Source organism: Gadus chalcogrammus, chromosome 14 (assembly GCF_026213295.1).
Source record: "Gadus chalcogrammus isolate NIFS_2021 chromosome 14, NIFS_Gcha_1.0, whole genome shotgun sequence".
NCBI lineage: Eukaryota > Metazoa > Chordata > Actinopteri > Gadiformes > Gadidae > Gadus > Gadus chalcogrammus.
The window spans coordinates 23,421,917-23,434,746 of NC_079425.1; the positions used below are offsets into that span (position 1 = coordinate 23,421,917).

The following is a 12,830-nucleotide window of genomic DNA, read 5'->3' on the forward strand; positions in this document are numbered from 1 at the left end:
TAGAATGACTTTGGAATAGATAATAGACATGTATTTGATATGAATCAGAGCACTAAAAATACTATAAAAGTGATTAAATTTGGTAGGTCAAAAGTCATCAGAAGGTACAATGAAATGCATAAAATGACTTTGGAATAAGCATATACTGCCACCAACTGGCCAATTAAATGTACTGCAGATAGAAAAAAAATATTTGGCTCTTTTCCTCCTCAAACTTGGAAGATCAGAGCATCTGCTCATACTGACTCAGCAGTATGAGCAGATGACAGTCCGTATCTCAGGATCGAGATATGACGCCGGGCAGTGTTTCGAAATGAGACGTGGAGATGCTGTGGTGCAAGTTTGAGGAAGATCATAGGAAAAAACTTTTTGCTCTGATCTTCCTCAAACTTGCCTATCTTTATCCATGTATCTTGACAAATTTCGAATCACTATGGCCGGCGGCGTCACATCTCGACTCCAAGCTGGGATACAGAGCATTATCTGCCCATAATGTTCCCTCAGCATCACCAGAGCAGCAGCAACAGTAAGATCAAGGAGTGTAAAAAAAAAAGAAGAGAAAAACTGACTTGAAAAGCATGCTGTCCACCAACACGTTTGAAAGGGAGTTGGTCATTCCACATCCCCTGTTGACCAATTTGCAAGTGAATTCTTGATGTACAAATGAAAGAGTTCAGTGCTACTGAAGACTCACCTGGTGGAAGGGCGACGCAGCCACCCTGCCAACTCGTGCACATTTTGCCAGACAGTGCATTCCAGCCTCAAGCTCCACTTGAGAACAGAAGGAGAGCTCAGCACATCAGGCATTATCAGCAGTCCTAGACACATTAGGGGGACTGTGGAGCACATTGACATGCTTATTTACCTCTCTCAGAATTGAAGAGGCCAAAGAACCGTCCAGAAAAAAATCGTTATATTGGGAACCAATCTTTGCTTTTTATACATAGCTATAAAGCTTAGCAGCTGCAACATAATAATTGTACTTTTTAAAAAACATGTTCAATAGCTATATAGCTCAACAGCTGCGACACAATATATTTTAATTTATATTTCATATTTTCGCATGAAAATACCACTTCTAGCATGTTTAGTTTTAACCACATGGTGGCAGTACCAGCTTGTAAATAACTGGCTTGTAATATCTGGCTGGATATAAGGGGGAATACAAATTACAGGTATTGATCACGTTATGGTACAATAATCACTCCTGTTTCATGCCTGAGCCTTTTTTAACATCCTCCACTTCGTTGCATTGACATTGTCAATATATATATATTTAGTTTTTTTATGAATAAAAATAAAATAAGCTCAAAGTGACGTTATGCACTAATTTTGGTATGTGCAACACTATCCAGGATGCAGGCCATGGTATGGCCATAAAAGCACCCAGTCTGAAAACGTTTTCTCCCAAAGGTGGGTAAGCACGGCATAACTAATTTCCGTATGCTATCTGATTCAACATAAACAAAGGCTGACCAAACAATTGGACTGCTAAATGATGTTCCTCAATATTCTTTCATTGTCTTCAATAACGAATCATTATGACTGCTTTAGTCCATATCTTGTGTCTATATCAAGTCCCATGGAATGTGTTTTCTGTTGGAATTAGATCGTTTCCTTTAGTGGGGAAAGCAACCCATCCAGAGGAACAAGCGAGTATTGCAACTCACTTGATAGTGGACTGCTAATTCGATTTTATTCTGCATTATACTATTTGTGCCAAATCTCCTCTCTACAATGAGATAATATCCAGCAGAAACATGTCAATAGAAGAGTTTATTAAATTCAGATGCATAATATAGCAATGTAAATTGTTGATTATTTTAATCAATATTTCTGAAAATTACAACATGTTTCTCAGATGCATGTCGTTTGATTGGAGCAGGTTTGGATGGCAAATGGTGACATAAAAAAGTCTAAAATCTGCGCATTGTTGTCCGTAGCAGATAAGCATGAATGTGATTGAAATGTGTAATCCAGATTTATTGTACGCAATATGACGTTATATGATACGATGGATTATATGGTACGATGGATCAGAAAATATAGCGCCATTTCCCTTTTGAAGTGATTCCCTCCACACATTCCGGAACGTTACTTCCAGGAGTTCCGAGTGATGTCAATCAGTCCTCCTGACCGCTGACCAATGGGCTGAGGGCCTTCCCAGAGTCCGCCATGAAGGCCTCGATCTCGTCGACGCCGCGCGGCACGCAGGTCAGGAGCTCCACGCCGCCCGCGGTCACGGCGATGTCGTCCTCGATGCGCACCTGGACCACAACATCACCAACAACAACAACATCAACAACGACATCATCAATCAAAAACAAGCCGTCACGAAGCGGTCTCTGGATTGGCCGCTTGATTCAAACTCAATTCCAGCGAGGGATCATGACATTTGATCAAAAGCGTGAACTGAAATATTTTATACATGAGGCGGCTAGGTTATTGATTAATGAATGAATAAATACATTAAACTTTAACCGGGCCAAAAGGTCAACATTTTTTAGAATTCAGCATTCAAGCAAATGTATGAGCAGCTTCCAATGCTGTACTGCATCATGCATGTGGTACACTTTAAAGCCAACCATATATGCAATCCTCTTTTAATGGACATATAATGCTTAGTTTATGTATAAATAATCTGACGGCAGCTATTGCAACCAAATCGAAAAATACAGTGCTTTTCTTTTAAATCATTTGACTTATTAATCGTTTACTGCATTCAAACTGAAAAATGCAAAGTGAATCCCAACATAGACCTAATTGAATATGGAAGGCATTAGAACTGCACTGCCCATAGGCGTCAGGCGTCATGCATGACATCACTCTGGTGCAGCTAAAGGCTTAGTTATGGTTCCACGTCGCCGCAACACAAGAGGTTTTTGGACCCATTACTTCCTTGCGTCCACTGCAAGGGCCTGACGTGCGCCTCCCATAAATGTCAACCTTGTGTCGAAGCAACGCAGCAGCAATGGCTTTCATTGGTCCGCTCACTAAAACCCGACGCAGAACCAAAACAGATTCACGAGCTGCGTTGAAGCATCTGTGTGGTCTTTGCGTCGACGTGGAACCATAACTGAGCCTTAAGGGGTTCTGATCAAGATCCCTGATCACCAGCGACGTCCCCCGCACTCACCCCTCCGAAGCCGCGGAAGCGAGCCAGCACTTGGCTGTCGAAGAAGCAGCTCTGGGCGGGGTCGGCCAGCGCCTGGTCCAGCAGGTGGTTGATGAAGTAGATCCCTGGCTCCACCGTGAGGACCATCCTCTCCTGCACCAGGCGGCCCATCCTCAGGCTCTTCAGACCTGGCTGGTCCACCCGGTCCACGCCCTGCACACACAAACAAACCAATCAGAACGCAGCAGGCTTCAGGGGCGGCTGGGATCCGCCTGATGGAGTAACACAGAACGCCATCTTGAGGCTGAGAGGAAGTGGATTTTGTTGTGTTATTATAAAATGCAAATTCTAAACACAATGGCTAGTAAAAAGGTCCCCACCCCAAAAAACTCACATAATTGGAAATGTGTTTTGTAATAATGAGGCAATAAAAAAGCCAATTTGATAAAAAAAATCAAAGATAGAAAAGGAATGGGAAAAATATCTCCACATACATTGGGTTAGAGCTTAATGTAGCTGATGTGCGGTAACCCTTGCAGACTTTATTTTTGACTGCCTCTTTCCTTTTGAGGAGTCTACCACTACCATGTTCATACAATTCATTCAATTGTTGGAATAAACTGCTGAAATATTTTCCTTAGTCCCTGTGTACGGTTATAATAAATGCAAACAGCTCTGGTGGCCAACCTACATGCAATAGGATCTAACTTCTTGGGCATATCTAATGGAAACTTTCTAATTTCCAAGTATATGAATTCAGTCTCCGGACTATAAACGTACACATAATAAACACACATATACAACACATACAGTACGTTAATACAGATATGCTTGAATTTTTATGAACTTAATGGTATGCTTTATTAACACTTAAAATTGTGTTTTCAAGTGCTAGTGATCTTTTTTCTTTTTTTTTAATCAACTGACTTTTACTCATCTTCTATCTATAAATTGTCTTTATTTATCTTGACAATTGCTAGGAGTAGCAGTATGATACAGATCTCCGTATTCATGTCAAGCTGACCTCCGGGTACCCCCCGACATCGTGCACGTCACAGCCCAGCAGGTGGCCCAGGCCGTGGGGCATGAAGACGGCTCCCAGGCGGACCCCCATCATGTCCTCCACGTTGCCCTTCAGGATGCCCAGCTTCAGCAGCTCCTCCAGGTGGGTTCGGTCCGCCAGCAGGTGCATGTCAGCCCACTTCACCCCTGGACGTGTCAAAGGCCATCTTGTTTATGAGTTGCATCGAACACTTTAAAACGTTATTTTATAAAATAGTCTCATTTTAAAACTTTTTTTTTTCGAACATATTTGGAAAAAATGCATATCTGCATGGATTTATGTCTAGGTTAAGTCTCACATAGCATGTTGTGCTAGACGAATGAAGGGCTAAGAAACATTCCCATGTCTTCATAAGACACAGACAGCTGACAATCTATTGCCTATTGGTTCTCTTCTGACCTCTTTCATTCACATGGTGTTTTTCATTCAAACTGCTACTACCTATATGGTTCTTAAACATGTCTCTCAAGTCTGTAAACACCAGAGTATCCCAGAAGGCTGTTTCTGATATGCTGGAACTGACGGCTAAAGCATCAAACCTTCCTTTCTAATGATCAAACCACCGCTGAACCCTTCGGCGTTCAGCTACATGATTGGCTGAGCTGCATCAGGGATGATCCTAACGGCCAATCACAGCACGCTTGTGTTACCTGGTTTAATGGCTTCCAGGACAGCGCGGGAAGCCTTAAGCACCGCCTCATAGATGTCCCTCTGGTCTTGGGTGAACTTCCCATTGGCTGGGAAGGAGCAGGTGATGTCAGAGGCGTAGCAGTAGTACTCTCCGCCCATGTCAAACAGACTGTCGATAAAAACAACAGCATTCATTATTACCCCTCTCGTAGGACTTCCCAAGAATAGGGTGACTAACATTGCCCTATTGTAAATAACACATCTATCATTAATATGACACTGAACATAGTCTGTAGATATCTTCAACATCATTGCGACAATGTCTCTATCATTGAGAAACTTTTGGATTTCTTGGTAAATTCTTAGAAAGAGAATCATTCAGCATGCATTTTAAAACTAAACTCCTAGTGAGTCAGTGTAAATGTGGAGGTTAAGGTTCTACTGAGTGAGAGGAGCCGGTGGGTTCTACGCACCACATGTCTCCGTCCTGGATGGTCTTGTCGTTGGGAGCGCCGGCGTGGCCGTAGTGCAGGACAGAGGAGTTGTTCCCCCTGTGGAGACAAGATCACATCCATACGATCTAATAATATAATATAGGATTAACTATAATTCATTCTTGATACTAGACTGATATTAAGCATGCTAATGCTACACAGGTGGGTTGAAATATGTACTAATCAAATCTAACTTTTTGATTAATTGTGAAACGTTGGAAGGGTTGGGTTTTGTCCATGCTGTGCTGCAACCAAATGATCTGGATCCAAGCCAGGGTCACTTGCTGTAGCATTCATGTAAGCCAGTTGAGGACCTTTTGCTGTTGCTGCTTGGATACAACCTCAGTCGTACACTAGGACACAATGGAGTCACCTTGCTTAAGGGCACTGGAGCAGTATTATAAAAATGTCCTACGTTCCACAGATGCAGGTGTAGGATGAGTGACGCATCCCTCCTTTGGTGTAGCAGTAGTGCTGGAAGAGACTGCAAGGAAATCAAACACGACAGACACACAGAATAACATGAGACCCTGGATGTGTATTTGAGCATGTCGACCGTCCACTTTGTTTTCCTATCATCGAGTAGGTCCTGCCGTTTAGACTGGCTAACAGAAAACTACACAACAAAATATCTTTGTTCTGTATTGATACACACACAGACACATCCGCACCCACAACGGCACCCACACCCGCACATGATAATAGTAGTGTCAGGTTCAAAGGTAAAGATATGAGTAAAGAAACGGCAGAGTGTGAATGCTGCCCTTCCTTTGACCATGTGATTTGCAATAACAGTTCTCTGAGGCTCTCCACAGAGCACAGGAAGCCCAGAAGACCGCTGTGCTGAGCAGACACCTCCTGGTTGTGTTCCACAAACACCACAGAGCCCTCAACAGGCCCTCCCGGCGGGGGGGGGAAGGGAATGGAACTTGAGAGCAACATTAGAATGGGTGGGCTCAAGACTGTACGTCATTCTTTAAATCATGAAACTTGATCAAGTTTGTATATAATCGCTTAAAAAAAAAAAATGCTTATCCATAAGGCTCGCTGATTGGATAACTCGAGCGCAAGCCGGTTCTTCTCAGTTCACAGTTAAGATCGTTCTAGGTATTTGTGGATTTTGTATATATCACATTAGTACGACTTTGTTTGCGGGATCCACTGTGATGTTTTAACATAATCATTGTGCAGTAATGCGTAATAGAAGTCAGTGCAGAATGTAAATGACAAACATTGTTGATTGGTTTGATGTAATGCAATAAAACATCAAATGAAAAAACATGTTCTACTCACCTCTCCATTTCGTACTCTTTATGACCGGGTTTCACGGTTTTCATAATCTACAGAGAAAAAAGCACGAGCAAAGAGCTTTATTTAGGTTGAAGAGTTAAATGCATGTTGTTAGAGTCATGAATGCCATGGCTAAAGGTGTTTGGTTTTAAGTCGCAATTAAAACTTCCCAATGCAGCGCTAATGTGACGCTCTTTAAAAGTGTTTTGAATATGAAATCAGCTAATATAGATTATTATGCGCAGGGAATGCCCAAGGCAGTCACTGAATATCAAGCATTGGACTGAATTATGCATTAAAAATACTCGATACTAAGAATACTTATGCAGAGTCAACATACTGCATACAGGGCACAGTGACATTTCCTGCTTCAGAAAAGTGATGACCTTTACTAACTGAAAACGGAACCTCAGAATCTCCAGACTCACTAAAGAGGAAGAAGTATGAACTGGATAGATGAATCATTAGATTGTGCAAGGTGAAACCCTTATGTTTGGGACAAAATAAAGTATTATCGCACTTCATGATTTTATGAATATGGATGTGTGTGGATTTGTATATTGTCTAACATTGAATGGAAGGTATAGGCTCCAACCCTAAAGGGGGTCCCACCATTTTGTGCGCTTCACTGGAGATCCGGTTGGTGTAGCGCATGATCTCCAGCTCCATGTCAGTCTTGGTCACGCGGCTGCAGAAAGAATCACAAATCAGCTGCAACTGGTGAACCACAGTCGAGCCTGAGAGCAAGGCTGGTTTGGGTTATTTAGCAGATGCTTTGTCAGAAGCGACTGACAATTAGTGCATTCAACAATGAAGATCTAATTCAAAACCTGCAAGATTAAGATAAAATCCTCAGATAAGAAAGCTCAGTGTTACAATATAGTAACAAAATATATCGATTTTAATTTGTTGTTGATTGGATTGTTTGGATTTTAAAAGCCCTTAGCAATAATAATAAAAAAAAGTATTCAATGGTTTTGAAGTATTTGCAGATGGAATGCCATCGGAAAACCCAGTGAATTTACTTATAATGTGACCTATTCAATGATAAACCTTGAGGAGATAAGACCCATAATCATGTTGTTTCTCTGTGAGCCTGTCAGCCATTCTTACTGATAAGAAGCTGCACTCTCTCAGTATCTGATCTGAGGGTTCATTTATGAGGCCCCATCAGCACTTTAGATATCCAGGAACCTATCAATGTGTTAGAAGGTTCCTCTGTCAAAGTGAACCAGAATCATCCGACCACTCATTTCTCTGGTGTCAAAAGACTTCTGCTCCTCTGTTTTGAAGCCATCGCTATTCCCTCGCTTCTTGCCTGGTAAATATCATGAACCCTTTCAACCGAGTGGACTACGTGCGGAATCGAGGAGTGTTTTTGACAGGCTGAAAAAAACCCATCAGGGGTTGGGAAAGGGGTGACCACTTGCTTCATCTTAAAAGGGCAGTGAAACTTGAACAGGGGGGGATTTCCCTGGCTGTTGAAATGTTTGCGACCCAATCCAGTGTGCTTATTTATGGATTGCACCTTGAGCTTTAGTTATAGAAGAGAAGATTGAGTTATAGAAGAACCATTTCCCATTAGCTTTGTTTATACCACTGGCCTGCTCCTCTTGTTGGTTTAAAACCTCCCAAGTACACACATGATACGGTACACGGTCGACAGCAGAACAGCACAATTTGTGTTCAGAACAGTTATCTTTCTTAATTTTATTGTATAGTGAGTAAGACAGGAAGGTACGGGAGGTAGAGGGGAAGACATGCAGCAAAGAACAACGGGCAGGAAACAAACCCGGGTCACTGCGGTAAGGACCGGGCCTTAATGGTATATGCTCTACCCAGTGAACCACCAGGGCACCCCCAAATATTAGCTTTCTAACCCTTACCCCAGACAGAACCATCCTTTCTAGATCGGAAGAGCCAGACAACGACATGTCCTTTCAGACAAAAAATTCTGGTAATGTATTCGGAGGTAATTGGGCAACTGTTTCGGTTTTTCTAAGCTCACTGACCGAATATGTTCCAGGTTGCTTTTCGTGCAATGTTTGTGTTGCTCTAGCCAACACAAGATTTCCAATAAAGACAGCCATTGGGGATGAGCAGGGTGAGTTCTATCAAGTGATTCTGGCCAGCGGGTGTGCCTGAGAAGCACTCCTCCATATTTCAGAAAATGTCAATTGATCTGGAGAGCCCAGAGCCTAATGCTGGGGACAGACAGGCTGGCACGGAGCCCATTACAGCTCTGTCTGAGAGGTGGGGGGGGGGAGGGGGGGGCTAGGACAACACACACCGCTCTAGCACGAACACACACACACACACACACACACACCAACACGTGCACACATATTGGCTTTAGGGAAGCCTGGGCAATTCTGAATTAGTAGAATGTGACTTGGCACCCTTAAATACATATGAATAGAGTGAACAATTACACACAATACAATTAATTGAAAAATATAATAAAAGTGGCCATGGTGGCTCTATGTACAGTATGTCCTCAAATAACAACGAATGGGTAATTTAAAAAACAATCCGTGATTAAAAAGAAATGCTGACTCACCATTCCACGATGACTGGATGCAGTATGGTGTTGTTTACTTCAAAGCTGGCGGAGAGAAGGTGACACAATTAGCACAACCATACGTACATATGTGACTTCTGGAGCGTATGCTGAAAATATGTAAGCACACAAATCGGAGGAAATAATTCAAGCCATTGGCAAGGATAAAACTGCTCCATTTATGTGGACTCACACACCCAGGCAAAAACATTAGTCTAATCAAATTTGTTCCAAAATTAAGGTAATCACCGGCAATCTGAATGCGTAGTAAAAGTCTCCCAGAAGCCCCCTGAACAAAGAACGATTACATTAATGAATAATTGGTGCCAATAGAGCATACCCGCTAATTCCGTCAAACGAGGCTTCGCGGCAGATGCTTCCACTATCGGTATTCAGCCCTCGCTGGCGGGAGAGAACAAAACACAACCAAAGAGGTGAATTTAGTGAAACATCTCAGCTCATTGCCATTAAAGTGTCTTAATTAACATCCGCTAGGAAGCACAGAAACACCACAAAGGGAGACATAGACAAACGACTCCATGGAATGGCAGACATTTGAGCACAATTCTCCCCATGTGTGTTATTGCCTTCAAACAGAGAGCTTTACAACCATTTCCCACGTCAATGTTCCCCCAGAAGGTCAGGTAAGAATGAAGGTCACATACCAACGTGAGCAGGACGCCTGGGTTCATGCTGGTCAGAGTGTCTGTGATCTGGAAAGTTCAGGATGCAGCATTTAGAAGTGTTATCCAACTTATTACCTGTCTTCATAGCATCCCTGTTGGGACCTTTGATGTCACCCTTTCATTATCTCTGTACAGCTTACATTTAAAATACAACAAGGCACCAAGGCTAATGCTTGATTCATTAACCAGAAAACATTGAAACAATCATTTAAACAAAAGAAACAGCATATGCCTTTAATACCCAGAAACCATTGGCTTGACCTAGCTCTCCAAGCAATGACGAGATGTCATAACATTAATTCAATAAAATCTAGGAGTAAATTACAGCAAGAGCCATTTATTTTAATGACTACCTTTAAAGAAATAAAATTGACTTTATGTCATGTGTCATTAAAGTAATAGCGCCAGGCTTTTAAGAGCCTGTTGCTCTTGCTGCCCCTCTTAGCTGAGAATAACAAACAAAGATACCTGTAGTTAAATTACAGTCGATAAAGATCAGATCACTAAAGTAAAGAACTAATCCCAGTGCAGATATTCAGTACTGGCCTGAAGAGGCCTTCCAACCCACTCACAAATGCAGATATCATATGGATTCAGCGTTTGTGTGGAACCACTTCATTTGGACCATACCACCATAACATTCCGCACAACACCAGCTATGAACTGAAGTAGGGATGGGTGGATTTCAACTTTAGAAACAGCCCTACAGAGACACAGCAAGTTTATGGCTGGCTAACCTTAACTTTAAAGTTCAGATCCTGGTAAAATGTCAGCCAACACAAGTGGGCCAGAGCAGAAGTGATGATTACCCTAGACTTACATCACAGGTGTAGTGGACCTCATCAACAGCATATTTCTCTCTGAAGTGCTCCTTGGAATGGATCCTGTCAACAGAGAGATAGAGACCAGTTAGTTAAGGAAAGACATTATGCCTTGGATCAACTCCTTCCCAGACAACCATTTACAAATACTAGACAACAGGGAAAATCGATCAACTCAAACACAATCCCCAATATGTTACAGAGAAGGAAAAGATGCAACACAACATTTCTATAGTAACTCGTCACATTTGATGAAGACATAATTAAATAACTTACATTGACGCTTCCTTGATGTATATTGCTAAGATTATAACGATTTTTTAAAATCTTTTTTAATAGTTAATTTCCTAAATGTATCAAAGGTGTTGTAAAGCTTTTAAAAACAGACCAAAAGCCAGCTAGTCTGCTTAAGATAGCAGCTTCACATTAAAAGCCCCAACCCATTAAACCAAGGCTTACTCTCCCATCCATGTGGCATAGCTCTCAGGCAGTTTGGGGACAAAGAGGAGGGATTTTCCGGTTTTGAGCTCAACAGCACCAAAACAATCAGCCTCGGTGACTCCAAACATCCAGTGGAAGAAGGACTCCTAAAGAGAGAAGGAGAGATGTTAAAGTACACTGATACCACGGACTGGAGGGAACTCATCCTGTCTGTTCTGCCGAAGAAAAGAAAGACGATTATTTTAGACAGTTTAACAAGAATTTCAGGCAGATGTTTCTCAGAAATTCATCTGTTAACATTTACACGTTTTACAATCAGCACGAACAGACAAAATTAAAATATTTTTTAAGTTTGTCACGTTCGCCCCATGAATATAATCAAAATTCAATCTTCCAATCCTCCATGCATGGCGAGGACTATGAGATCAATTGCCCCACCGGAGTGACCTCACTCAGGCAGCACAAGGTCTATGCCGCGGACCCTGGTGTGTCCCACCTGTCTGAAGACGTCGTCCGTGTCGGTGCAGTACCGCTGCTTCTGCTCCCCGCCCTGTAAGAGGACCACCGATCCTGGGGGCGCTCCGGCGGCACCCAGCCCCTGGCACAGCCGACGGCGGTTCTCCGCAAACAGTTTGGCAGACACCCTCAGGGTGTCCTTCCCCAGCCAGTAGGTGGGCCTGCCAGGCAGCAGACACACGTGGACCACATGTAATGACTGGTAGAGTGGTAGCGGTCACAGTCAAGAGCGAGAAGAACAACATTCCTAAAATTATAATAATCCTGATGTCTGGTTTGAATGTTCTACATTTAGCTTTAACTATTTTCAAACCTCACATGTTAGCCACATGAAGAATACATATTTTTATTAAGCTTTTCTTTTTTTTAACTGTGTGATAACAATAACAATACAAAAGTCAGCACAGATCGAGAGATTGGTGCAATAAAACCTAACCCCTGTGAGGATAACCTGAACGGGGTGCAAAGGTTTATCTGTTGAAGCAATGACGGCCAGCACAATAAAAAGGCAGATATTATTTAATCCAAAGGTAGATTCATACAGTAAAGTAATGTAAGTGAAATATGCCAATTGTCGCTATACACAAGTTATCGAAAAATTGTAAAGGCTAATATCTGCTTACATTTTACTCAATGTTGTTGTTCAATCAAGTTAGTTTTACTTTCAGTGGTATCAACTTGTGGCGTGTGTATGTGTATGAGCATCAAATACTCTTCTATTTAGAACGACTACATTACACAGACACAAACACAATCTCTCTCTCACACACACACACACACACACACACACACACACACACACACACACACACACACACACACACACACACACACACACACACACACACACACACACACACACACACAATCCATAATAGTAGTAGCAGTAGTAGTAGTAGTATATAAATATTCTCCAGCAAAATAGGATTCTATAACCAAGTGCAGTAAATTAAACCCGTGATCAAATGTGTCTTTTTGCATGATCAATTATATTATACCTAAGATTTGAGAGCTCAGGTTTACTATTTCAGTTAACATATTACTTGAAGCTCACACCTGCTATTATATACTGATGAATTAAATTATATATATTCATAAACACGAAGTGATCACAGCGAGTTTACGTGTCCCGTGATAACGGAAAACAAATCAACTCACTCAGGTCTGGCGGCCATGATGCTCGAGTGGTGAATGTCACGTGACAGGGACGTCAG

At 42.0% G+C, this 12,830-nt stretch overlaps 1 protein-coding gene across 1 annotated transcript; it reads right to left on the reverse strand.

Moving 5' to 3' along the window:
- Window positions 1-1,727: 1,727 nt before the first annotated feature.
- LOC130403546 (xaa-Pro dipeptidase-like) lies at window positions 1,728-12,830 on the reverse strand. Its single transcript, XM_056607945.1, has 15 exons — window positions 12,775-12,830; window positions 11,597-11,777; window positions 11,119-11,246; window positions 10,659-10,722; window positions 9,818-9,865; window positions 9,493-9,554; window positions 9,153-9,197; window positions 7,205-7,280; window positions 6,596-6,642; window positions 5,718-5,786; window positions 5,282-5,359; window positions 4,829-4,977; window positions 4,140-4,324; window positions 3,137-3,328; window positions 1,728-2,267 (listed from the first exon to the last, which is right to left on the reverse strand). The coding sequence occupies exons 1-15, from the start codon at window positions 12,789-12,791 to the stop codon at window positions 2,124-2,126; spliced, it is 1,485 nt and encodes a 494-aa protein (XP_056463920.1). The 5' UTR covers window positions 12,792-12,830; the 3' UTR covers window positions 1,728-2,123.